The sequence below is a fragment of the Eleutherodactylus coqui genome, chromosome 2, assembly GCF_035609145.1.
Source record: "Eleutherodactylus coqui strain aEleCoq1 chromosome 2, aEleCoq1.hap1, whole genome shotgun sequence".
In the NCBI taxonomy this organism is placed as follows: Eukaryota; Metazoa; Chordata; class Amphibia; order Anura; family Eleutherodactylidae; genus Eleutherodactylus; species Eleutherodactylus coqui.
The window spans coordinates 160427777-160454869 of NC_089838.1; the positions used below are offsets into that span (position 1 = coordinate 160427777).

Genomic DNA, 27093 nt, shown 5'->3' on the forward strand with positions numbered 1-27093 from the left:
ATCTATTTTAAGCAGGTAGAAGTTAATACTTTTCTGGACTACACAAGTGCACTTTATTTCCCTTGTTTGAAGAATATCCCCTTTGGACAGTTCAGACGTATACGCAGGAATTGTTCAACTAATACATCTTTTAGAGAACAAGATACTATCCTTTGGAAACGCTTAGACAAAAGAATTTTCCTAAGAGCATTCTCAAAGGCTAGTTCAATGACCCAAGGGGAACGCTTTCTAACAAAGCCAAAAAACATTCCTGAACATAACCATAATTACACCAATAATTTTTTTAACACCTATAATCCAGTTACAAATTTGTAAGAAATATTTTAGGGCAGCATTTGCATATTCTTCAGAGTGACCCATTATTAACCTCTTGAGTGGCACACCCGGAAATTTTCTGGGACGAGCTCCACTGCCCATAGCGATATAGCCCGGAAGATTTCTGGGCTATGTATCACTATGGGAGCTGCAGGGCACAATGCCACAAGCTGTGGCAGTGTGTTCTGCCTGCACAGTCCCACAGAAAACCAGTGCAGGACTTTGAAAAACAGAGGCAGGAAGATATTGCCGATCTGCCGTCAATCTCCCGATTCTGAATTCAAACTCCTGCACTGGTTTGTTTACAGGTTGCCATAGAGACCATCGGCTTGTCAGAAGCAAGCCGATGATCTCTGTGGTAGGGAGAGCTGGTGCTTGGCTCTCAGAGGAAAGCCAGGCACCAGCTCTTACAGCAGAGATCAGAGAAAACCTCCTATCTCTGCTGTGTTAACCCTTTAAATGCTGCAGTTTATGTGACTGCAGCATGTAAAGGGCTCTCACCATCGGACCCTTGGAATGTAATCAGGAGGTCCTGATGGGTCTCTGTGGAAGTCCCCTAAAGGGACAAAAAAAGGTGAAAAAATTATTAAAAAATAAAAACAAAAACACTTGTCTCCCTTTACTTTGTAAAAAATTATAAATAAAATTACACATGTGGTATCCGTGCGTTGTAATGACCCAGAGAAGTTAGTACATTATTTAACCCCTTAATGACATGGCCCCTTTTTTTCTTTTTTCCCCATTTCTTTTTTTCCTCCCCCGTTTAAAAAATTCATAACTCCTTTATTTATCCATCGATGTAGCTGCATGAGGGCTTGTTTTTGTGGGATGAGTTGGATTTTTCAATGGTACTATTTAAAGTACCATATAATGTAATGAAAAACTTTTACAAAATTCTAAGTGGAGTAAAATGAAGAAAAAAATGACATTCCGCCATGAGCAAGGGCTCATTTTTTGTGAGATGTCCTGTAGTTTACATTAGTATTAATTTGGAATACGTACGACTTTTTGATCGCTTTTTATTGCATTTTTTCTGGGAGACAGGGTGACTTAAAAAAGTGCATTTGTGGCGCTCTTTTTTTTTCGGACTACGTTCACCATGCGGGGAAACTAATGTACTACTTTGATAGATCGGACTTTTACGGACACAGTGATACCAAATATGTATTTTTCTTTTATGATTTAGATTTTTTTTATTATAGATATAGCAAAAGGAGGGTGATTTAAACTTTTATTACTTTCTTTTTTTTTAAAGTGTGAAAAAGTCGTGAAAAGTAAAAAAAAATATAACAATTTGGTATTGGCATAATCGTACCGGCCTGTAGAATTACTTTAATATATTATTTATACTGCTCACAGAATGCAGTGAAAAATAAAAATAAAAAACATGCCAGAATTACAGATTTTGTTAATCTTGCCACTAGAAAAAATGTAATTAAAAGCGATCAAAGTTTTACATGTTCCAAAAAATTAGATAAATGAAGGGTAAGAAGAAACCTGCCACTCAAGGGGTTAAAGGACAAAATCAGTCAAGCACCTAATATTACGTACAGGAGATCATTGACATTACGTAATTTATTAGAACCTAGACATCTACACCAAAAAAAACCTCACTATCTTCCCTTCCCAAGTGGGGTCCTTTAAATGTGGTAAACAACGTTGTTTATGTTGCCATTCTATGTCACATAAGCAGTAGACCTTTTCATTGTTACTTACCCAATCACATCCTTTCTCAACTGTAGTTCAGACCATGTCCTTCATCTTAGTCAATGCCCAAGTAATTTGCAAAACATAGGCTGCACATTCCACCATTACAAAATAGGATGAATAAGCACAGATCAAATATTGTTAACACATTTGCATTACATAGTGTGTCATAACATTTTTCTATAGCCCACAACTCTGATCCAAAGTTTCTGCGAATAATTCTGATTGAACAGATTCCAGATAGATTCCAGAAATGAAAACAGAGGGAATATTTCTGGATTTATAAATTAAATACTCTATTTCCGAATGGATTTAAGAAATTAATTGAAACTATTTGACTTTTTAAATAATGATGTCATTGAATGGCTGTGATTGGTTAACCCAGCACCGGCTTTCATTGGCTGGTGCCACGCTGAGTTAGCCAATCAGAGAATTAGCTTTCTGGAGGCAGGGCATTTAAGCCCCGTATCCAGAAAGCAATGCTCTGTCAGTGTAGAGGAGAGAGCGACAGCTTGCAGCAGCGCCGCGGGAGGTGAGTATTGATTTTTTTTCTACAGTGTATTCCTGGCGTATAAGTCGACAGTTGGGGGTCGTCTTATAAGCTCAGTCTTCTTATACGCTGGAAAATACGGTAATGACCTATTGTTTAGTCAGTCAGTCTATCTCAAAATACACTTTTTTGTGGGGGTTCTTTGGGGCTTCTAAAAAAAATGTAATAACTTTTTTTAGGGCTCTGTCACATGGGCCTATTATAACAAAAACGCCTTGCATCCGCGGGGACATCGCAGATTGGTGAGAGAGATAGCAAGCCATGTTTCACAGCCCGATTTCGCACTCGCATGTGTGAAATTAGCCTTAGGGTACTATTACATGGCCATTGGCACCGCTCATCTGGAGTTGCAGTTTGAAACTAGTGTAAGTTCATATGCAGCCCAGCAATTAGCAGTTAAACTTGAAGGACTGGCGACTAGCTAATAATATTAATGCAGAACTCCCCTTTCCATACTATAGGTCTAACATATTCCTTTACTTGTTTAAACAGCAGGTAAAATATATTGTCCTGAGTGAACTGACTGATATAAAGTAGCCAGCAGCAGCTGCAGGTGACCTGTTAGTGTCAAGTGAAACCTGACCCTGTGCAAAGTTTTGATGGGAAATTGGCTGAAGTGGTGCTAGATAGGGAATCCCAGGCTTACCATCCCAGTTTAATAGGGAATTCACAACAGATGAGAGAGGCGCTGTTTCCGTTTACACCTACTGACTTAGCGTAAACTGTTAGCACAAGGTAGGAAGTATAGTGTGAGTCCCATCGCATACTGTGCATTCCACTTTAATATAAATATTTATCTAGGTCTTTCCATTGACATTCCTAAATAATGGCCCAGGCTATCAGTATTCCACTTTTTTTCGTCAAAGGTGACACCATCAATAAGCTTTGTTGTAGGATTGTTCATAATTACTTGCTACAAATAGAGCTAATATCTATAGCTATGAAAGGTTCTGAGGGACCTTTCACATGAGACTGAATATTCCGCGTTGTAATCTATGCCGTGTCTGAGTACTGCACCAAAGTCCACACTGCTAACTGCAGATTTTGATGTGGAATCGCCAACAGAATTCTGCTATTTTCAATTCTGCACCAAAATCAGCACGTTAGCAGTTCAGCTTTTGGCACTGAATATTCTGCAGGAGGACATATTCCATCCTGTGTGAAAGGTCTTCAAGGAGTTCACAAAGAATTCTCCCATAATGTATCACTCAGGCCAAGCTCTATTGTACTTTGTTGGCTAAGGCCTCTTTCACACGGGCGACAGCGATATCGCAGCTGTGTTCCTGCGGTTTTTGTGCCTCTCAGCCAATCAATGCAGTGCGCGATGAACCAATCACAGCTATTGCATTGCATGGCTGTCATTGGTTCATCGAGGGGTGCAGTGATTTGCTGAGTCATGGCACTGGAGAACCAATCAGAGCCAGTACTTCCCGGAGGCAGGATACATGAACCCTCCGACCAGGAATCAGCAGCTGAAAACTACAAACAAGTGGCCTTTGAACTGCCAGAGGAGAAGTGCGGTGAAGCGGACAGCGACTGTTAGGTAATGTATTGTTTTATTTATGCAGCTAAGGCTTATTTTAGGGAAAAACAGTAGGACTTCCTACTGTAAAAGTTGCATCGCACCACACAAAAACCACGATTTCATGCGATGCAACACAAAACATCGCAAATCATGGCTGTATAGAACATGCTGTGATTTTTTTTCTAGCAATGTAGCAGCCTACAAAGCATCGCTAATGTGAAGGAAGCCATTGAAAAGCATGGGCTTCACATACATGCGATTTGTAGCACTATCGCGCCGTGAGAAAATCGCATGATTTTGTCGCCAGTGTGAAAGGAGTTCCTCTTTTCTGGCCTGATACAGATATACATGAATATACTAGATTGCTCTAAAAAGAATGAGTGCATACTGGAACCAACTTGTATAAAATAACATGATTTGATGCTTTATGGAAATAAAAAACATCTAATTTCTATTTCTAATAGGCATGAATAATAAAATTGATCTTTCAGTAAATGAACCATAATTGTTTCTCTCTGGCCATCCAATAGTTTAGTAAATGTGCCCACTCCAGACTGCTGCACTTTAATGGGATAACATTCATTGAAATCACTGAAACAGAATTGTGATGGAGAATTCCATCGTCAAAAATCTTTAATCAGCTCTGAAGCAGCTCGGATTTCTGATAAATCCTTTGATACATCAGATGAATTTTTGGTGGATTTCCTATTTATCATTTAACAATGAGTTATTGAATAAAAAGCGAAGAACCATTATGTAGCTATCCCCCCAGTGTATATAAGGGAGCTAGTATTACCTTGATTAGTTATTTCTTTCTATCTAAAACTCCTAGCCTCTTCATCCTACGATGGTCATGTGCTCACAATTCTGACCACCCCTGACTTACTTGGCATTGTGCTGAAACTAGTCAATTTTTCAGTGTGTGTGATGCCGTTACATGGAACCTACAACAGAACCTGCCTATGGGGCACACAGACACTCCTGTTACAGTTACTGATGATGACATGCAGGAATAATAGAGGAGATCACAGTTCATGCTCCTGACTCTATACTTATGGTCTGTAGCTTATTGAGATGAATATAGAAGGTAACAATAATTAAACTGTCCCCCAGCAGGCAGAAATGGTATAGCTTCTGGCTAATGCTGTGCTAATGCATCATGGGCAAGTGAAACCAAATAAATCTCACCATGAAGATAGCGCATGATAAGCATCAGACAGGAAGCTGCACTGCATCGAAGTGACTGCAATATACAGAGGAAACCTCCAGAGTGTGACAGGTAATAAGGGGGGTACAGAGGGAGTGGCCCTTTAAATGATTCTGACATTCTATACAGTGGCTCTTGCTCTGGCTGATTCAAGCTGACAATGTAATACATTCATCTCATATAATACTTGCAGAGGCCTCTACAGGGGTAATGCCTGATTGTCTGACAGCCGCTTCCTGTGGTAAAATCAGCTGTTTGCAGGGGATCTCAGGAGCCAAGAGACACTTCATTATTTATTTTGCAGCACATTTACAGCAGTCTACATTGTATTTTACTATTTATGTAATATTCACATATACTAGTGTGTATATATATATATATATATATATATATATATATATATATACCTAACAAAGGGTGCAGACGGTATAGCAGTGTGAGGACTGAGTATGTGAGGATTTACAAATATTTTAGGCTGATCCTTTTGTACCCTGGAAACAATCCAAGTTAACAAGATATCATGTATTCTTGGGAGGCAAGCCTGCTGCTACCACATAATCTCAGGCAGTACTATACATAGTAAAACATATTATGTTGCAAGTGTAAGTTTGCCAGCATTTCCTCCCTCCAACTGAATATCTGAGCATACAAGCGGTCTAGACGTGATTGACAACTGGATGTCAGTCTTTGAAGTAAAGCATAGTCATACTCAGGAACATCATTTTACAAATTCATTCTATGTATCATATAATGTTTGGTAAATGCAGATACAGTCATATGACCTTGTCACTGCCAGAGCTGCATTCACAATTCTGCTGGCTGCTATTTGAAATCTCATATCACTAAACTGAACCAAACTCTTATTGCTTAATTGAAACTCTAAAATACAGTATCATTGGGGTATTATGGGAATTATATTTTTACTTTATCAGGCAGATCCCTACATCTCCTACAGAGTATTACAAGCGAACTACATTTTAGTAGAAAACATAGATTTCATGACCATCACAAAAGCTTGACTAAGGCCTTGCTTTGGGACGAAACATAGCCTACCTTTTTAGACTATGGGAAAATAAAGATTTCATTATTTTATGAAACATATGTACTGCCACTATTCTTCTATTTCTCTGAAAAGATTGTTGGGTAGCCATAATGGTTGGTACACTATATGGACATTCCTTTAGACTGTCAGCCATAAGGGTGGGTTCACACATAGTTTTGTTTTTTTTTTGTTTTTTTTTTTAAATGCCACTTTTTTTTGCAATTTTGATACTGGTGTTTTTTGAGTAAATAAGCAGTGTCCAGATGTTAACTGTAGATCAGTGGGGATTGTGAAATGCTCTACAAATACTGCATTTTTTACAGTGGATTTTTGGTCTGTTTTTTTGCCTCTGTGGGTTTTTTTTTTGTAAATTGCAGCATTTTCTAACAGATTTCTGTACACGCAAAAAAGCTAAAAAAAAACAACTTTTTAACCAAATAGCACTACCAAAAAACCCGGAATGAATTATGTCTTCTTTTTTTACAAGAGCCAAAAAACTGCTACAAAAAGTCACCAGACCTCTTCGTTTCGAATGCTGTGTTAATCGCAGTATAACGTTCTCATTGAAATCAACGGGGCCTCGTAGACATGCATTTGATTGCGGCACTGGATGGCGCCTTCCAGCTCCGTGATTTTCCAGCGCTGTCTGATGTATCTTTGGGCGTTTAGCACACCTCATCACCCATCACAATGATGAGGTACGCTAAAATACGCTGTTGGCTGCAGGGAGCCTTGCCGCATTCATGTGTGAGAGAACCCGTAGTCCTCTGTTTCAAGATGAAAATAACTACAATGCAAAACTTCAATCATGAACGCTCTCTTTCACAAAGGTTTATATTAGAGGGGTGTTTAGTCCGAGTGTGTTAGTGGATCGGAGTGTGCGGGCTGGGTGATGTACGGACAGAAGGGAAGCGATGCACTGTGGCGCAGCGCCATGGAGAGCTTTGTGGATGAGGGTGAGGAGTTTAAATTTAGTTTAGCAGTGGATGGGCAGCCAATGCAGTGACTGGCATAGTGCAGAGGCGTCTGAGAAATAGCTGGATAGCAAAATGAGCCTAGCTGCCGCATTTATGGATTGGAGAGGGGAGAGTCTGGTGCGGGGAAAGCCAATGAATAGCGAGTTGCAGTAGTCGAGTCGGGAGTGGATGAGGGAAAAGACGAGTTTCTTTAGCGTGTCTGTGGTTAGAAACGGACAGATTTTGGTAATATTTCTGAGGTGCAGGTGGCATGTTCGGGCCAAATATTGGATGTGGGGGGTAAAGGAGAGGTCAGAGTCCAGTGTGACCCCAAGGCAACGGCTGTGCTGTCTGGGTGTTATGAAGGTGCCAGACACTGGAATGGAGATGTTCAGTTTTAGAGAGGTTAAGTTTGAGAAAAAGGGAGGACATAGTGTTAGAGACAGCGGACAGACAGTCGGTGATATTTTGGATGAATGATTCAGAGATGTCACGGGAGGAGGTGTATAGTTGGGTGTCGTCAGCATAGTGATGGAATTGGAGGCCATATTTGCGGATGGTTTGTCCAATTGGGGCTGTGTAGGTAGAGATGGGAAGGGGACCAAGGACTGAGCCCTGGGGGACCCTGGCACTGAAAGGAAGTGGAGACGCTGTGAGAGCAGTCATAGAGGTAGGAGGAGAACCAGGAGAGAGCAGTGTCATTTAGGCCGGTAGAGCCAAGCATAGTGAGAAGGAGGTCATGATCGACAGTGTCAAATGCAACAGAGAGGTCAAGGAGGATTAGTAGGGAGTAGTCGCCTCTAGACTTTGCGGTCATCAGGTAATCTGATACTTTTGTGAGGATGGTTTCGGTCGAGCATAGAGGGTGGAAAACGGACTGGAGGGGGTCGAGGAGAAAGTCGTTAGAGAGAAAACGTGTGAGGCGGGAGTAGGCCAGGCGTTCTAGTAATTTGGAGGTGGAAGGCTAGGTTTGAGACGGTTCAGTAGTTGGCAGCATCAGTAGGGACAAGGGTTGTTTTTTTTAGCAGAGGGGATATGATGGAGTGTTTGAATGAGCAGGAGAAGATGCCAGAGGTTAGGGAGAGGTTGCAGGTGGTGGTGAGATGGGTAATGACAGCTGGGGAAAGGAACTGGAGGAGGTGAGACGGTCGCTAGCGCAGGTGGTGGGGCGAGCGGCGAAAAGCAGCCTGGAGACTTCTTCCTCAGTCGTTGGTTCTAACAATTCACTGTAAAGTCATAAATTAGGTATTTGCCTAAACTAATTAATGGGCAGTTCTGTAACCAGAGTACTTGGTGAAAACTATGAAAAAATGATCCGAACAAAGTGAGCGGTGTTTACACTGTGGGGGTCAGCCAAATCTGAGTGTTTCCTCCTTGGATTGCATTAGCTCTTGTTTTTATCTCTTTTATAACTGTTTCATTTGTATTGATGTCATTTTAGTTTGTTGTTTTTGTACTATTTGTAAGCATTTCTTTTTTCTATTAAAGTTTAAAACTCTAATAACTTTGGTCCTTGTATGCTTTAAAGGATCTAGCACCTTTCAGTGTATAACCTTTTGCTGGAGAGCAGAGTATGCACGAGTTATCAGTACTTACGAGTCTGTTTTATGATAGGCAGTGATAGCATACATCTGGGGTGTGTGGACTGTGTAATGCTGTGTTTAGATTGAATAATTATCTTTCAGAAAATTGTTAAAAAAATAATAGTTCAGGTTGAAAGACTGAACAAGGAAGGAAAATTGTGAGGTTCTTGTTTGTCGTTGAGTTTCAGACGGCATAAAAACCAGCCCCGCCTTGTGTACTTATCGTGCAATTTAAACACTGACTGGTTTAGTGTTTCATATAGGAATGTATTGGATGGCAGCATTCCTGCAAATCAATGCCTGACCCTTTATACAGATCTTTGAAACAATGATTGGGATTTGAAAACCAAGCCAGTATCCATACACAGACAGCTATTTTGGGGGTTTTGCCCCTAATCAGTGTGCAGTAGGATTCTGGCTTGGCTAGTGAGAGGCTTATGACGTGAGTCAGTTAGGGTATCATTACTCCTTAAATTAGTGACGGGCAACCTTCTGAGCTCGGTGTGTCAAAATTTGCCAACAAAAAGAGCATAACTCGGGTGGTGTGTCACTTCAAGGAAAAAAAGATAAATTTCTGATATTTATAGTTTAATAACAAAAATGTATAATTGTAATATATAACTGTATTTAATAAACCCAAAACACCCATAGCACAGGCCCTCGGCTCTCCCGGTCTCCCCCTCACTTATCTCAGTAATGATGAGCCCCAGCAGTGACAGTGCCCCCCACAGCGGCCCCCAGCAGTGACAGTGGCCCCCCACACCGGCCCACAGCAATGACGATGCCCCCCACAGCAGCCCCCAGCAGTGATATTGCCCCCCACAGCGGCCCCCAGCAGTGACAGTTGCCCCCCACAGCGGCCCCCAGCAATGACGGTGCCCCGCACAGCAGCCCCCAGCAATGACAGTGCCCCTCAGCAATGACGGTGCCCCGCACAGCAGCCCCCAGCAGTGATAGTGCCCCCCACAGCGGCCCCCAGCAGTGACAGTGCCCCTCACAGCAGCCCCCATCTGTGACAATGCCTCCCACAGCGACCCCAAGCAGTGACAGTGGCCCCCCACAGCGGCCCCCAGCAGTGACAGTGCCCCCCCACAGTGGCCCCCTGCAGTGACAGTGCTCCCCACAGTGGCCCCCAGCTGTGACAGTGCCCCGAGACCCATATACTTACCCCCTCCACCTCATAGAAGCGCCGCTGCCCCTCTGCCCAGCGAACCGCTAGCAGCGATGATCTCAGCCACACACTGTGACGTCAGTGTGCTGCTGGACGCCTCCTCCCCCAGTCGCTCTCGCGGAACCAAGTAGTAGGAGACATCAGGGGAGGAAGATCCCAGCTGCACACAAACGTTACAGTGTGCGCCAGGATCAGTGCTGTTTAGTGAATACCAGCAGGGAGCCGCGACCCCTGCCAGTATTCACTACTAACGGGGTGAACGGCCGACAGGTGTCAGTGCTGACACGCGTGTCATAGGTTCGCCATCACGGCCCTAAATAGAGCACCTAAAAGATGAGTGAGGAGACTTATAATATATTAATAATCTTTATTTATATAGCACCAACATATTCCGCAGCGCTTACAAAATAGGGAAGACCAGATCCAAAAAAAAAAAGTCAAAAACCACTGTTAGATGTAGTAATGGATTGATGGAAACAGTAGGGGTGAGTGTCCTGCTCCAACGAGCTTACACACTACAAATAGTGGGGTGATACAGAAGGGCTGGAGATGTGCGCGGTATGGCGAGGTGGAGAGTGAGGGATGCTATACTCCTAGACAATGGTCATACATAAGCCATGTGGTGGTTTAATCGGTATGACTACAGGGGGTGGTTGATTGCGGCTAGCAGGGATTACAATCAGTAGGACAGGGGGCATGTTATCAGGCAGAGTAAATAGGGGTTTAGTTTAGGGGATATGGTATGCTTCCCTGAAGAGGTGCGTTTTTAGAGCACGCCTGCTGTTTTGAGCGTCTGGGATTGCCCAGATAGTTTTTGGTAGAGCATTCTAGAGAACTGGTGCTGCTTTTGAGAAGTCTTGGATAAGGCCATTCACGTGCCTCTGGGAAATATATGCAAATAAGGAAGGTGGAACAATATCTCTGCAACACCACCTATTTCAAAGACCTGTAAGAAGAGTTGGACATTGATTTGCAGAAATGCTGCCATCCTATAGGTGGTGCTGCAGAGCAAGTGGACAAGTTGATTCGTGCAGACAAATGTGTCACAATCCGTGAGCTTGTTAAACAACTGAGCTGTGGTCACAATGTCATACAGAAGTTGGTGGAAAGCTTGGGGTAATGGAAAGTGTGTGCGAAGCGGGTACCTTGGCAGTTGACACCTGCTATGATCTGCTTGAAGCGTTCAAAGCCAATGAAGGCATGTTTTTTTTTCTGATATCATGACAGGGATTGAAACATGGTTGTAGCTTTATTATCCAGAAATGAAGAATCAGTCCATGAAATGGCAGCACACCTCTTCTCCAAAGACCTAAGAAGTTCAAGAGCCAGCAATCAGCACGGACAGTTATGGTGACTGTTTTTGAGATGACAAGGGTGTCATTCTTTTTAATTTTCTGGAACAAGGCTGTACCATCAACAGCAAGCGGTACATTGAAACACGCCAAAGCCATTAAGAGGAACAGACCACACAGGAGTCTGAAAGCAATCCACATTCACCATAACAATGCGCAACCGCATACCTCTTCGGCAACAAATCAGGTGATCTGCAAACTGGGCTCATCCGTGGTCCCCCATCCACCATTCAGTCCCCATCTGGCGCCCCCTGACTTTTACCTGTTCGATCCAATGAAGGGCATTTTACAGGGACACGATTTGATAACACAGACGCAGTGAAAGTGTCTTCTGTGAAGAAGTGGATATGACAGTGGACACCTGATTTTTTTTTTTCAAGGAAGATTCGAGAGTTGGGTTCAATGATGGTGCAAATGCATCCCTTTTAATAGAGACTATACCGAGTAGAAAATTTGTATAGAGGAAACATCACTTACAACTTCATGTGCAATTTGAAAGATCTACATCAGTTAAGGTCCTTTTACACACAAAGATAATCTTTCAAAAGGCCGAAAGATTTAGTGATGTATTTGCATAAAGTGTTAATAGCGCTAAACATCTTCATTTGCATGTAAAAGGAGCTTTAGTCACCTTTTATTTCCTCAAGGAGTTGTTTACACACCTGGACACCTGTTAGACACACGCCCAGCTAAGTAAACATCTACTGGCAGATAACACTGTGTATTCTGTCCAGAGGAGAAAAATGGAGTCGTTATGTATGCAAAGTAAAACACAAGCAGTATACTGTGTATCCTGCAGTCTTTTGAAAGATGAGCAAAATTCATTCAAATAGAACGAATTTGCTCAGTCTTTCAGCGGCTTGAACAATGGATTTTGTGCGAACTAAAATCCATCGTTCAAATGAAAAGTGCACGATGCCCAAGTTTACATGTAGCGATTAATGCTCATTTTCATCCGTTTGAACGAATTTTGAGCGATAATCGTTGTGTGTACAAGGGCCTTTAATAAAGACCACTTTTGCATCACTTTCAATATGACTCTTGTATCCATTGTGCTGCATCAGGGACATAATTGGATCTTACCAGAGGTGCCAGGAAACCGATTAACTATTTAGCAATGCAGTTGTCCAGTGGGATGTGTTGAGAAGCACAAGTACAAGGACTTGCTTAACTGTTGGAGAATAACAAGACAGAGATCTGAGACTGCACTTTGCATTCAACATTTAGTGGTTATCATCACAGTGGAAGGACAACATTTATGGTCATGTTGCTTGTCTGTCATTTTTATTTAGGAAGATAACTCTTGCATAGAATTCTAGGAATTCACCACAGATAAGATTAAACATGTTTGAGAACATGAGTGCTCTCCAACTGCAAGACAGGGTTTACCTGTTTGGCCACTTACGTGTTGTTTGATATATAAATGAAGAAAGTACCTATTCAACAAGTTACTTTGAGGAAAGTGCACTCAGAACTTTCTTATACAACTACAATCATAGAGTTAACTTCCCATCACCCAAAAAAGCAGATAACATGTCAGAGGTCTTTGTCACTTTTTATGCAGTACAAATGTTCTCGAGTTCTTGTCCAACACAACCCGTATCTGACCTGCAGTTGTCACTTTAGATTTACAGTTCTCGCTAGCACAAGGCAGATGCCTTTCCTACGTATGTTCTATACTGGGCCTACAGTACAATTTCTTGGAAGATCATTTGTATCATCCCTGAAAACTAATGTTGCTTCTCAGAATCCTATTAAACAAACAAGCTGGCTTTACTGTTTCACATTATAGAGGTTTTCTGGGCAATTAAAAAAAAATAGTGAAAAGCACAGCAGATATAGATTCCTAAACACCTTCCATTATTTCTAAACGCTCGTTTAGTATAGGGGTGATGATTAGGGGAATTACAACAGCCACTATCACGTCAGTAACAAAAAGACCACCCTCTTCCTGCAGCAGGAGGGGCTGTGCAAGGACAAAGAGCTGAAGACCCGCCTTATCTGTGGGCTGTGATAGCCGCATATTATACGCTCTCCTCTTTAAGGGCTGGTTACACAAACAGGGAATGATTGGGTAGTCCTTCGGCTCTCTGTCCTTATACAACTCATCCAGCTGCAGGAGGAGCGTTTTGCTTACTAATGTGACAAGCATTTTAATTTCACTAATCTTCACCCCTAAACAAAACAAAATGCCCTTATTATACTGTGTTTTTAAATTTCCCAGACATCGCATTTAAGGGAATCTGTCATGACCTTTGAGCACCATAAACTACGTTATGGGGCTTAAAGGTTTGGGAACGGGGAGTGTTCCTGCTCTGTGTGCACACTGTATGACTCTTTTCAGACCGCTCAAGTGTGTGTGCTCTCACATAGAGATGAATGGAAGAGTCATGCTATATGGGGGCTGAAACTTTGCCGGGACAGTTTGCGAAAAGGCACGCGATGAGTATGAAACACAGCTCCCTGGACTCTTATTTCCCTGACTTTTGAGCCCCATATCGTAGTTTATGGGGTTGTGTAGGATAAATTGGATCAGAGCTATTGCACTGGGTGACACCATTCTGATGGCCTGATTTCAATCCTGTTTTTAGATGGAGCACAGTTAGCCTATTCCAAGTATGCTCTGTAGAGTGTGCTCCATTAATGATGAACAGTCCGATAATGTGCTCCAGAAATGCTTCTGGCATCGATGAACAGGCAGAGCTTGTTTTCTGCACTCTGAGCATGCAATGATGAACAAGCTTGTAGGCAATTGTTAGATAATGTACTGCCATGACAACTGCTCAGCCCCTGCAATTGTGTTGCATCCACAGGGAGGAGAGAGAGAACTCAGGTACAAGAGGGAAGTCCCCTTCCTCCAACTGTTCAGATGTTGCAGTCACTATTGACAGAGGTATCTAAGGGGTTACGTGGCTGATTTCAGTTATTTTTGATAGAAAGCATTGAATAACACAGTCAGCACGCACCACGTATGGAGAGGGCTCTGTTGCTAAACCATACTGTCATGTGTGACATTTCCAGAAGGGGTTCAAAGGAGTGTCTACACACAACAAATTTAGTGTCAACATTTCTGTAGACTGGATTACAGCCACTTACCCACATAGAAGTCAGTTTGAAATTAGGGCAGTAACACCAGTTCTGTCCCCTGGTCATGTGGCAACTAACATCCAGTGCTGCAGGCAATGGCATGACGTTCCATCCGCCGATGACACGGGCTGCATTTCAGATCCCTCAAACAGAAGGATCAGGACGGCCTTTTTTCCAAATATAGGTTGTGCTCCTCATCCTTGTGAGCTTGTACAATAGTGGTGGTGGGGTTACACAGGGAGCAGCACATACAATATAGGCCAGTGATGGCGAACCTTTTAGAGACCGAGTGCCCAAACTACAAGCCAAAACCCATTTATTTACCGCAAAGTGCCGACACATCAGGGAGCGGGGCTTATCACGAAGTATGATTGTACCCCGTTCTAAAAAGGACAGGGCCACTTCAAAATAGACAGGGTGAGGATTTTAACTGCTCTTTGGATGTGGAAATACTGCAGAATGTCCTCAGCAGAAATTTCTGTGGAAAATTCTGCAGCATTTCCACATCCAAAAAGCAGTCAAAATCTGCACGCTGTCTATTTTGAAACAGCCCTGCCCATTTCCACCACATGTAAACATACCCCAGCGGTGATAGTGACCCCATCCCTCCGGTGTGCAGGAGCCCTAAAACTGATTCCTATGGGCAATTGTCTGCACTAAAGCCAATGAAAACATTAACAGTCTGTAGCCAGACAACCCCTTTATGAATTACGTTAAGGAGGCAGCTGATTTTGGACCTCGAGACCAGACTGCGTTGTTAATTTACTACTGATTGCTTGCTTACAAGGGTATTTGTTGTATTTTTTGCTCCAGGAAGTTGTGCACAGCAGAGATACGTCTAACACTTTTCTGTTACTTATTGATCACATTTTGGCTTTATATTTTCCTTTCCCTCCCTGACAGTTGATGTAGTTCAGTCTTCAAGGACATTCTGAGATTTCCTCTGACATCAAATATATGAGCAGTCTGATCTTCCTGTTTAATCTGAAGTAGATTTCAATGAAAACCACAGTAGAAATCTATGCATTTAAAATGTGAATTTCTGCTGTGGAGGTTTCAATAGGAAAGATGCGTTTTACGGTGCCATTGAAAACAATGGGTGATGCGTTCAAGAGAACGAGAAAAATTAGGACCTGCCACGAGTTTTTTCGCACACCGCAGTGAGGGAAAACATCGCTTATGTATATGACTCCATTCAAAAGAATGGGGTTCATATTCGTGTGAGTCTTGCAACGCACCAGTCATGCAAGATTCTTGGCCGTGTGAAAGCAGCCTCAGGGTATATGCGCAGACGATATTTGTCCGATTTTCAGACAAGAAAAATAGGTCCAAAATTGGATAGGAATAGAACCCATTCATTTGAGTGGATGTATGCACAAAAGCTTGTTTTTTTTAATTAAAAAAAACCACTCACCTATTCCTCAGGCAAACTATTTACTGCATCTTCTCCAGTTCCGGGGTCACCTCACCGCAAGCCGGCTGGATCCTCCTCCTCTTTGTTATGGAGGGTCCTCTCTCTGCATTCTTCTTCCAGCGGATCAGTGAAGGTTACGTCACCAGTGACGTAAAGGTCACTGCCTAGGAAGGAATGCCGATCCATTACCGCTGTCTCACCGCGAGAGTTCATATACTATTGCAGCGAGACCCTGCTCATGCGTAGTCTCAGCAATAGCTAGACTATAAACACTACAACACTAGTGACATTGGCCGGTAAGGATAGGACTGAAGAGAATGGATGCTTTGTAACAGGAAGCAGAGGAATCAGCTGGCAAAAGGTGAGGAGATTCCCCCTGGGACTGCAGGAGACAGGAGAAGATCGGTGGGGAGAAGAAGCGGTAAGGAGACTGATGGAGGAGGAATAGGAGATTCTATAATTTTTTAATGACAGAACCCCTTTGAAGGCTATTGCAGCAAGTCATATCTCCCCTATTCAGGATGTCTCTGGGGTCTTCACACTTTCAAACGCACCACCTACATAACCTATACTTTCTGATAAAATTCAAATTTGAGCGATAAATTGTGCAGTGTAAATACAACCTTGGCCTCCATTGGTCTGGTATAGGTCTGTGTACTGCAAACAATAAATAAATGGGGTATGGAATAGCATAGCAATGTTCTAATTATGCATAAAATACACTATAATGTTTACATGATTACTTTAATTGCAAGATTGATAGTCCAATACTTAGTAATTCCAGAATATAAAATGAAACAGGACCAGCCTGCCACACTTAGCCTTATATTAGTAATTAGCAGCCAGTAACCATTTACAATGAAAGCAACAGGAACTCATTTATTGGGACTCCGCAGCTAGCACACAAAGGGAGACTTGTCCTCGCTCCACGTAGTAGCACTGACATCAGATAGAGACTTGTCATATATGAAGACATGTGAATACAAGTACATATTAGGTATACAAAGAGTGTCCTTTATTTCTTATTAATGCCAACCGCTGTTTCCCCCCAAACTATACAATAGATAAGAGCATTGCAATAGGCAGGTTCATAACATATTAGTGTTTATTTTACTGTATAGACTAATATTCATTTGCCATTCAAGATACGTTTTCCGTATGATTGTGTTGTAGTGTTTGCCATTTGATACACAGGAATGCAGCACAATAAAGACGGCATAGAATGGAATCTGGAGCTTCTGCAATGTGGCTTGTACGCATTCAGAAACTTAACCCTACAGCAGAGGAGCAAGCAGTTCTGTCAACATAGACAAGAGCAAAAGTGCAAAACTTCTGATATAGTCCAATGTGTCTAAATGTGTAATGTACAGGCTACAGATGCCATCCACGTAGTTAATGTAGTTAGGGCCCGTCTTGGCTGATGGCCTCGTGTCACATTGCCATGTCTGTCAGTTCTGCTCACCATACGAAGTTAAAAATCACCAGTTTTGAGTTGGCGTTCCGACCTTCACACTTTCAGTTTTGCAACGTATTGGATATAAGTCAATTAATATTGCTGTAACGTAGCAGACGCTATTGCTTGTACTTTCTAGAATGGGTTATTAGTATTACTGGTAGTGGCTGCAACAGTGAAATCCAATTTCTTGTGTCAAAAAAGTGCAAAAAAACAAACGAGAAAGTACATCCATAAAGTAACATACATTTAGCGGAGTTCAAAATAAGGGGCATATTTAGCAAAGATCAGCATGACTTAAAAAAGAACGTAGTGCTATACTAGATTTCAATAAGAAATTTAGATACAGAAAAATCAGGGTAAGAAAATAGTGTTTTTTTTTCCATTATAACAATTACATGAAAGGTTGTTTTGTCACCGACTCACTTAATCTTCCGTAGGGAGATCTTGTCACGCGGATGTTCTATATAGTCACTAATGTGATCCGTTCTATAATGCGAGTTTGCACACTGGTTAGCAGGAGGAAGATTTGTGTGCAGCGTTATGACAAACCTTTGCATTTCCAATGAGGTATTGCACAGATTATTAAAAAAGCAAAAGGCAACAAAAATATACAGCAGATTGGTAAACCATTTACATGATCATTTTACAGAGGTCATAGACAGAAAGTAGTGTTTAGTATTCATTCACCTTAAAAAAAATATATATTATATATATTTATATAATGTGTAGATCAATCATCCCATTCATCGTCATCCTCAAAGTCTTCATCCTCGTCTTCATCTTCATCAGTATCTAACAGGCAAAAGGAAGACAACTATTAATAAAGCAAAGGGCTATGTGACTACATATATGCAGATGTGTGCGGAAGTGCCGGCCGGGCGCAAATGCGCAGTACAGATATTTATTTTCCTCCAAACTCCTGCTTTTCCTGCAGAATCCACGGCCCGTCCACTAATCGGACGGCTTCCACTGAAGTTCAATGGAAGTTATCCGTGCAGGAATCACAGTGAAATGGAGCATACTGCGTTTGTTCATCCGCGAGCGGAAACAGCAATTTGTTTCTGCTTGTGTACATGAAAAATCATTTTTCCATAGTATGCCATGGAGGGTCATTGCTGCGGAATCCGAGCGGAACGCGCGCTCTGGATTCTGCAGCAAAAATCCACCCGTGGACATGAGGCCTTAATGTGTATTTCGTTCTAAGTTTTAACCAGTTCCGGTTTCCAGATGTACATTAACTACCTGGAGCGTCGGGGTGTCTATGAAGAGAGGTCACGGGGCTACCTCTCTTCATACACTGCGGGCGTCAGCTATTTACTACAGCTGACACCTGCAGGCAATAGCTGCAATCGGCCGTGTGGCCGATCGCGGCTATTAACCCTTTAAATGCCGCTGTCAATTCTGACAGTGGCATTTAAATCCACCGAGCATTGTTCAGGGGTCTCGTACGGCCCCCCGCGGTGAGATCGGGTAAACCGTGCAGGTGTCATGAAAGATCCCTGGACTGCCTTAGGAGACTGTCTATCAAATTGCAGTATGACGTAATGCCATAGCATTACGTCATACTGCAGGAGCAATCAAAGCATCCATTGCATGTTGTAGTCCCCAGGGGGGCTTAAACGTAAAGTTAAAAAAAAAAAAAAAAGATCAATAAAGTTTTTTTAATTGTTAAAATAAAAAAAAAGTAACAAAAAGTTTAAATCACCCCCCTTCTTTTTCCATATCTGTAATTAAAAAAAATAATAATAATAAAAAAAGTAAGATACATATTTGGTATTGCCACGTTCATGAACGTCCGATCTATCGATCTATCTATCTATCTATCTATCTATCTATCTATCTATCTATCTATCTATCTATCTATCTATCTATCTATCTATCTATCTATCTATCTATCTATCTATCTATCTATCTATCTATCTATCTATCTATCTATCTATCTATCTATCACATTTTCCCCGCACGGTGAACGTTGTCTGAAACAAAAAATAAAGAGCGCCACAAATGCACTTTCCGTCACCGTGTCTCCCAGAAAAAGCGCAATAAAAAGCGATCAAAAAGTCGCATGTGTTCTGAATTAGTACTGACGCAAAATACAGGACATCCCACAAAAAGTCAGCCCTTGCTGAACTACGTCAATGGAAAAATTAAAAAAAATTATTGCGTGCAGAAGATGGCAGAAAATTTTAAAAAAATTAAACGTCTTTGAAGGAAAGAAAAAAAAAAAAAAAAAAAAAGTAGTACAGTAAAGAAAACCTATACAAGTTTGGTATCGTAGTATTCGTACTGACCCATAGAATAAAGTTATCATGTCATTATTGTTGCAGTTTGTGTGCCGTAGAAACAAAACGCACTGCTTGCAGGGATACTCAGCATTGCCCAAAATTAACCCCTTAATTAAGGGGGCCCCCCCTTTTTTTTTCATTTTCATCCCCCCCCCCCCCCCATCCTTAAAAAAAATCATAACTCCTTTATTTATCCATCGACGTCGCTGTATGAGGGCTTGTTTTTTGCGGGACGAGTTGTAGTTTTTAATGATGCTATTTAAAGAACCATATAATGTACTGAAAAACTTAAAAAAAAAATTTTAAGTGGAGTAAAATGAAAAAAAAACCAAAAACATTCCGTCATCTTTCAGTGCGTCTTGTTTCTACGGCGCACAAACGGCAACAAAAGCGACATGATAACTTTATTCTATGGGTCAGTACGATTACTGCGATACCAAACTTGTATAGTTTGTTTTTTTACTGTACCATTCTTTTTTTTTTTTTTCAAAGACATTTAATTTTTTTCAATTTTCTTCTGCGGTCATCTTGTGCGCGCAATAACTATTTTTCCATTGACGTATTTCAGCGAGGGCTTATTTTTCGCAAGATGTCCTGTAGTTTCTGTTAGTACTAATTCGGAATACATACGACTTTTTGATCGCTTTTTATAGCGTTTTTTATGGGAGACAGGGCGACTGAAAAAGTGCATTTCTGGCGACATTCACCTTGCGGGATAAATAATGTGCTACTTTGATAGATCGGACTTTTACAGACACGGCGATACCAAATATGTATTTTTATTTTATTATTTAGATTTTTTAATTACAGATATGGCAAAAGGGGGGCGATTTAAACTTTTATAACTTTTTTTTAAAACTTTTAAGTCCCCCTGGGGGACTACAATATGCAATGCTTTGATCGCTTCGGTAGTATGATGTAATGCTATAGCATTACGCCATACTGCATTCTGACAGGCAGCCTATCAAGCCACCCCACGGGGATGGCAGCCTATCAAGCCACCCCATGGGGCATACGGGACCCCTGAACATTGTTCGGGGGAAACCCAGCTTGGTGGGGGGTAATAAGTAATAATTACCTGAAAGCGCTGCGGAATAAGTTGGCGCTATACAAATACCAAGATTTATTTATTTTACTTAAATGTCGCTGTCAGAATTGACAGCGGCATTTAAAGGGCTAATAGCCGCGACTGCAGCTATTGCCCGCGGTTGTCAGCTGTAGTAAACAGCTGACGCTCACACTGTATGCAGAGAGGTCACTCCGCAACCTCTGCATACATACCCTGACGCTCCAGGACGTAAAATGTACATCCTGGAGCAGGAAGGGGTTTAATGTTTTGATTATTGAAATTCACAAAATACTGCTGATGCCCCTTTCTTTCCATACTTGTATTATATTGTATGAAGGTTTCTTTAAAAAAAAGTGCTATTAGAGTTACAACCAGAGTATTGCTTAGCAGGCACATTAGTAAAGGTTTGCTTCCATACCTGAAGAATGAATGGCTTTACTCCTTTTCTGCATTACTTCCATCAAAGCTCCTACTATTCCAGGAGCAGGTGTAGGTGCAACAGCATCTGACTCATCCGCTACCTGGTAAATAACGTATTCAGAATCAAGGAGGGGCAAAAAAAAAAAAAAAAAAAATCATAAAATAGAGAGCCGACAAATGTAGTGATCACTTACGGCTTTTAACTGTATTCCCTGTCGTATTTGGTCTAGCAGAGCATCTCGTCCAGAGGAAGAAACTGGTCGATTATCCTTATTACTGTCTACTTTCCTAAGGTGAGCTCCTCCCTTAATCTGCTCAAGAAGTGCTGCTTTGTTGCCAACAGGAGGTGCAATTTGAGGATCATTGTCTGCTGCTGACCCAGGTATAGGCGGTGGACCAGGTGGAGGTGGAGGACCTGGTGGAGGTGGTGGTGGAGGTGGGGTAGGTGTTCCAAATCCTTGCATTGGAGGAGGGGGTGGGGGAGGTGGACTTGAAGGTGCAGATGAAGAATGACCTGGAGGTGGTGGAGGATGCATTCGATTAGGTGGAGGTGGTGGCGGTCCTGAGGCTCCAGGTCTGAAAGGTGGAGGTGGTGGGGGTGCAGCCATAGGAGCTCTGGAAGGAGGTGGAGGGGGTTTTGAAATGCCACCTCTTGCTGGTGGAGGGGGTGGTAGACCTGAGCTATGTGAAGGAGGAGGTGGAGCGCCACCTCTTGAAGGTGGTGGTGGTGGTGCTGTAAAATAGAAACCAACAGTCATAAGTTTGGCAATATCAACACAAGCCAATGTCTTCTCTCAACTTCAAAAGCGTATTTGAAATGACCGTATGAATTGAAAACACACATTTAAGTGTGCATGCAGTCAAAATAATTCCTCCATGAAGCAAGCTGTATAAGGTTAGAAAGTGGAGGTGACACATTGAGCTAAAACAATTAAACATTTTTAATCTATATTCAATGTGTTAATTTAGGATCAATACTGCAAACAGGATTTGAAAGGTAAACAGAAGTCACACTTTAAACTCCATGCTTATCAAGTCTCATTGCTTGCAACCTTCCATACATACCACTCCAACGTGGGGGACCTATAGGAGTAAATGGAGCAGACTTTTAACATGGGTCTAAATTAATGTGATTCGTGAAAGCTGCTTTGCTGATGGCTTTGTACTAAGTTTTCCGTGCTAAAGTGAAAATTCTGTGTGTGCCAACCATAACCCAGACAGGAACATTAGGGAACATTTACCTATGGTAAGGCTTCATTCAGACAGGATTTTGCATTAGTATTTGTAAGCCAAAACTAGGAATGGGTCCAAAACGCAGACCGGTTACAAATCTTTCCAGCAAAATACTGCCGTGTGAATGAGGCCTAACAGAGCTATTGGAAAATTACCAAAATCTCCCAGTAGTCTCGTACTGACACCTAGTGGCAAATATGAAAACTGATCAAAGATCACTTTTCTACACTTTGCTTTTAAGCAAATTGTTGTGTGTAAAAGGGCCTGAAGTTCTTTTTAAGATGTAAAAAAAAACAAAAAACTTTTGAGCGATCATCGTTGCTTGTAAATGTGTGCCATCCTGCACTTACCATGCACTCTTTGTTCAGCTCAGCTTAAAATTAGTTGTTCCTGATAAGAGCATGCTGTGTTCTCTGCAGGCAGCGCTGATAGCATTGTATGCAGCCTGCTGCCCACAGCAGAATAATGATTTAGAGAACAGACTGCTCACTGTTCCCTAAATACATGCAAGTTAAACTAGTTAGCCACTAATGGGCTGATTAGCCTATTTGTAGCTAATGCAAAATGATCTCTCAAAACTGTCAGTTTCTGATGAATTCTGAGCGATCTGTGTGTGTAAAGGGGGCTTTATATTCAGTGTATGGAGTACGCTCTTCAGTTTCTGTAGGTAATTAACCCTGTATGAGGAGCATTCCTAATTTAAATGAAAAAAATACATTTCCATCTGGAAAACCAGTCATCACTCTATAACAAACACGTCCGGTGCACCATTACAGAAGTATTAGATGAAACTTACCTTGTCGGCGCAACTCATTTTTTACAGCCTCAACGCCACCAGTTTTTTCAATGAAGTCATATATGACCTTCGAGGTTTCCTTATCTTTAAGTTGTGCCTCAGAGATCCCGCACAAATCAAACAATTTTTTCAGTTCTGGGTCCAAATTATTCACCTTAATTTAAAAGAAATAAAATAGTTAAAGTTGACCGATCTACAGACGTTAAAACCATGGCGGGGAGATTACGGCAAACAGGGATGAATGAGGGACCCGATTCTAGTTTTATTAACATACACTGGGGATTTGCTTTTGATAATCTCTATGTGGTGGCCTATAGCCATGAGACAAGTTCATCCATTTTATGGACTTGTGAATCACAAATCAGGTGAAACAGTTCACTCATCTGTTTGCATGTAGCATTAGAAAGTGGCAACAATACATTACAGATTTGATACAGAATCATTCAATGTGGCAACAGTTTACACATTATATAGCTATTTAACAGCCTTAACACAAACTTCTGACATGTATCGTGAACACTGCATTACAATGGCATCTCTCAAGGGGCGGGATATATTATGGAGCTCTTGAAGTAGGTGGGTGTAAGGGAAGGGAAGTGTAAGGAGCTAAGCAACTGTGACAAGTACAAAGTTGTGATGGCTAAACTGGGTCAGTTTCTTCAAAACAGCAGGTCTTTGAGTGTTCTTGGTATACAGTGGTTACTACCTACTACCCATCACCGTCTAATGGGTAATAAGCAAAAAGGCACACTGATGAACTTGGCAAGCAAAAGCTGGCCTGTCTGGTCCGATCCAACAGTAGTTACTGGTGTACAAATTGCTAAAAAAAAAAGTTACTGCTAGTTATGGTAGGTGTCAGAACTCATAGTAAATTGCAGCTTGCTGCAAATGGTGCTACATAAGCATAGATTGGTCTGAGTGCCCGTGCCGACCTGTGACCACTTTCAAAAGCAGCTACAGTAGGCACATTAGCATCAGAAATGGACCATGGAGCAATGAAAGAAAGCAAACTATCTGAAGTCACATTTTTTTGCATTATGTAGACAGCAAATTGCATGTGCACCGCTCACCCGTTAGAGAGAGGATACTGGGATGTACTATGGGAAGACTACAAGTTGGCAAAGGAAGTGTAATACTCTGGGCAATGTTCTGCTGGGAAATCTTGGCTCCTAGCAAGCATGTAGTTTTTACTTTGACAGGTACCATCTACCAAAACATTATTGCAGACCAAGAACACCTCTTCATGGCAACAATATTACCAAACGGCAACAGGATAACATGCCCTGCCTCACTGCAAAAATAATAAGTTGGTGCTATACAAATAAAGATTATATTATCAATAATAGATTAGTGGGTTTCTGTTGCCCAGGCCTACTGTCAATCAGCTGTTTGCCAGGCCAGTGCACTTATGTACTTAATTGAATTTTGCAGGAAGCAGACAGCTCTGATCTTATTGTAGTGGCCAGGCTTGGTATTGCAGGCATTGAAATAAATGGAAACTTTGCCTAGAATACCAAACCTGGCCACTGCAGTGGGAAAAGAGCAGTCTGCTTCCTGCAGAAATCAGTGCAATACAAAAGTATACTGGTCTGGCAAGCAGCTGATTAACAGGGGTCCCAGGTAGCAGACCCATGCCAATTACTATTGATGAATTATACTTTGTAAAGGCCATCCATAGTTTGCAGCCAGACAACCACATTTAACGGGTCTGCTGCTAAGGGCTTGGTGCCAGATACCACATGACCGCTTCAGAGATGCTGGAGTTCACGTCTCACCAGCCTACTTCAAGTTTCAAAAGAGATCACAAATATGTATGAACATCCAGATATATGAAATGTTGGCTCATCCCGGGATCCAGAAAACATTTGGAACTTTTGTTTTATTGCATACATAAAAAGGACAAAAAACAATTGTAATTTTTGTGACTACAGCACTATTTGTTGCGGTATAAATTTTAGGTATCCCCATAATGGAAGTCCTGCTCCTAGCATAATGTGTGTCCTAGCTTTGTGAGTGTGCGCAAGCTAGGGCACTAGCAATCGCAGTGCTTTTGGTTGACATTGCAGATGCCAGTTTGAGACTCTAGTAGCACAACTGCCTCCAGCTTGAGTCTCCTGGTTTGAGAAGCTGGCCAGAGAACCAGCGGTCGCAGCGTTCCCACTTGTGAGTGACTGTGCATGTCAGACAAGTGAAGTGAGGGTTCTGGTGAACTTGCATAGAGTGTCATCAGTGCTTCCTGCCTGTGAGCCCAAGTTATCTACTGCAAGTCTGAGGTCAGCTGTGAGGGTCTCTTCTTATGATCTCTGTTTAACATGACTCCATATAATCCAAAGAATCAAGTCTTGAGTAATGATATCAGCCGGATATTAATGGCATATAGATGGCCGCAATTGTGTGTAGCGATATTACATAGATATTATTTAAACAACTCCCTTAGGCCTCATGTCCACTGGCAAAATCGAATTGCGGATTCCGCTGAGGAATCCGCATTCAATTTTGCCCATAGGGATCCATTAGCCATCCGTGGGCAATTAAATTGTAACTTGCACCCGCGGAAGTCATTTTAATGGATTTGCGTTTTCTCCCGCACGTGAGAGAAAACGCAGCATGCTCCGTTTTCTGCGGGTCTCCCGCAGACTTCCATAGAAGCCTATGGAAGCCGTCCGGTCCCGAGGTACACCTGCAGCTGAATTTCTGCTCTCCGACGTGCCGAGCGCATCTGCCAGGCAGAGAGAAAGAAGATCCGGCCGCGACGGACAGGTAAGAAAAATCTATTTTCAGGCCTCATGTCCGCGGGAAAGGAGGGTCCTGCTGCGGGGATTCTGCATGGAGAATCCGAGCGGGCCAGAATTTCCTAGTGGACATGAGGCCTTAACACCTTAGGTCGGGAATGTTATAGTTTCTCCTTAAGGAGAGCACCTAGGTGGTGTGTGAGACTCCTCTAGAGACAAAACCTGTTTGCGCCTTAATGTCTAACAAATTTTTCCATTTTATCAATTGTCACATATGAGGAGCCATAATTTTTCCATCGACGGTCAGGAGGGCTTGTTTTTTGCAGGACATATCATGTATTGCATAACTTTTTTTAAACATTTTTTTATTCTTCCACCCGCGGCGGTCTATGGGAGCTTGGTTTTTGGACGATGACCTCTAGTCTTCATTTATCCAATATTTAGTAACATGAAACATTTTGTTTTTCTTTTATTCCATTTTTTTTCTAGAGGCAAAATTAACAAAATCTACAATTCTGGCACGTTCATTATTTTTAACAGCGTTCTCCATGCAGTATAAATATATTAAATTAATTCTGCAGGCCAATATAATTATGTCAATACCAAAAAGTGATAGTTTTGTTGGTTTTCTTTTGCAACATTTTCACACATTTAAAATCCATATATACATTTTGTGTTTATCACTGCCTTCAAAAGACCCCTAACTGCTATGTAAAGGTTTATTTTGTGTGATGAGTTTTTTAAAATGGTACCCTGATCCATGCGGCAATTTGAGGACTTCCTATTCTGTTTTTTGTAAGCCAAGATAGCTAATTTTGCCTATTTTCACCATATTTTTGTTTTCTATGCACTGTGCCGGTTAAATAATATAGTAACTATTTTCCTTGGGTCATTAGAAATGCAGTAATACCACGTGTGATTATTTTTACATAATAAATTGTGAAAGTGGGGTTTTTAAGATTCATCTCACCCCACCCCCTATAGTGGAAATCACCATATTTTATCACTCTTCTCATACACTATTATATTTCAGTCTTGTTTGGTTTTAAAAATGGCAGTTTGGTCTTTTTCTCTGCCACATCTAAAGGCGTGTTAAAAACAAAACAAAACAAAAAAAGTATCATTTAATTATTGGTTACTTGACGCAACATAGGCCATAACTTTACTAATGTGCCCATTAACATCGTCTCAGT

At 41.7% G+C, this 27093-nt stretch overlaps 1 protein-coding gene across 1 annotated transcript in view; it reads right to left on the reverse strand.

Moving 5' to 3' along the window:
- Positions 1 to 16637: 16637 nt before the first annotated feature.
- Positions 16638 to 27093, reverse strand: part of WASL (WASP like actin nucleation promoting factor) — a 50438-nt gene continuing 39982 nt past the window's right edge. The window contains exons 8-11 of the mRNA XM_066591856.1: positions 23169 to 23322; positions 21334 to 21872; positions 21138 to 21240; positions 16638 to 18157 (exon numbers count right to left, since the gene is read on the reverse strand). Of these exons, the coding sequence (XP_066447953.1) occupies positions 18096 to 18157; positions 21138 to 21240; positions 21334 to 21872; positions 23169 to 23322 (858 nt within the window). The 3' untranslated portion in view covers positions 16638 to 18095. The remainder of the gene's footprint in view (positions 18158 to 21137; positions 21241 to 21333; positions 21873 to 23168; positions 23323 to 27093) is intronic.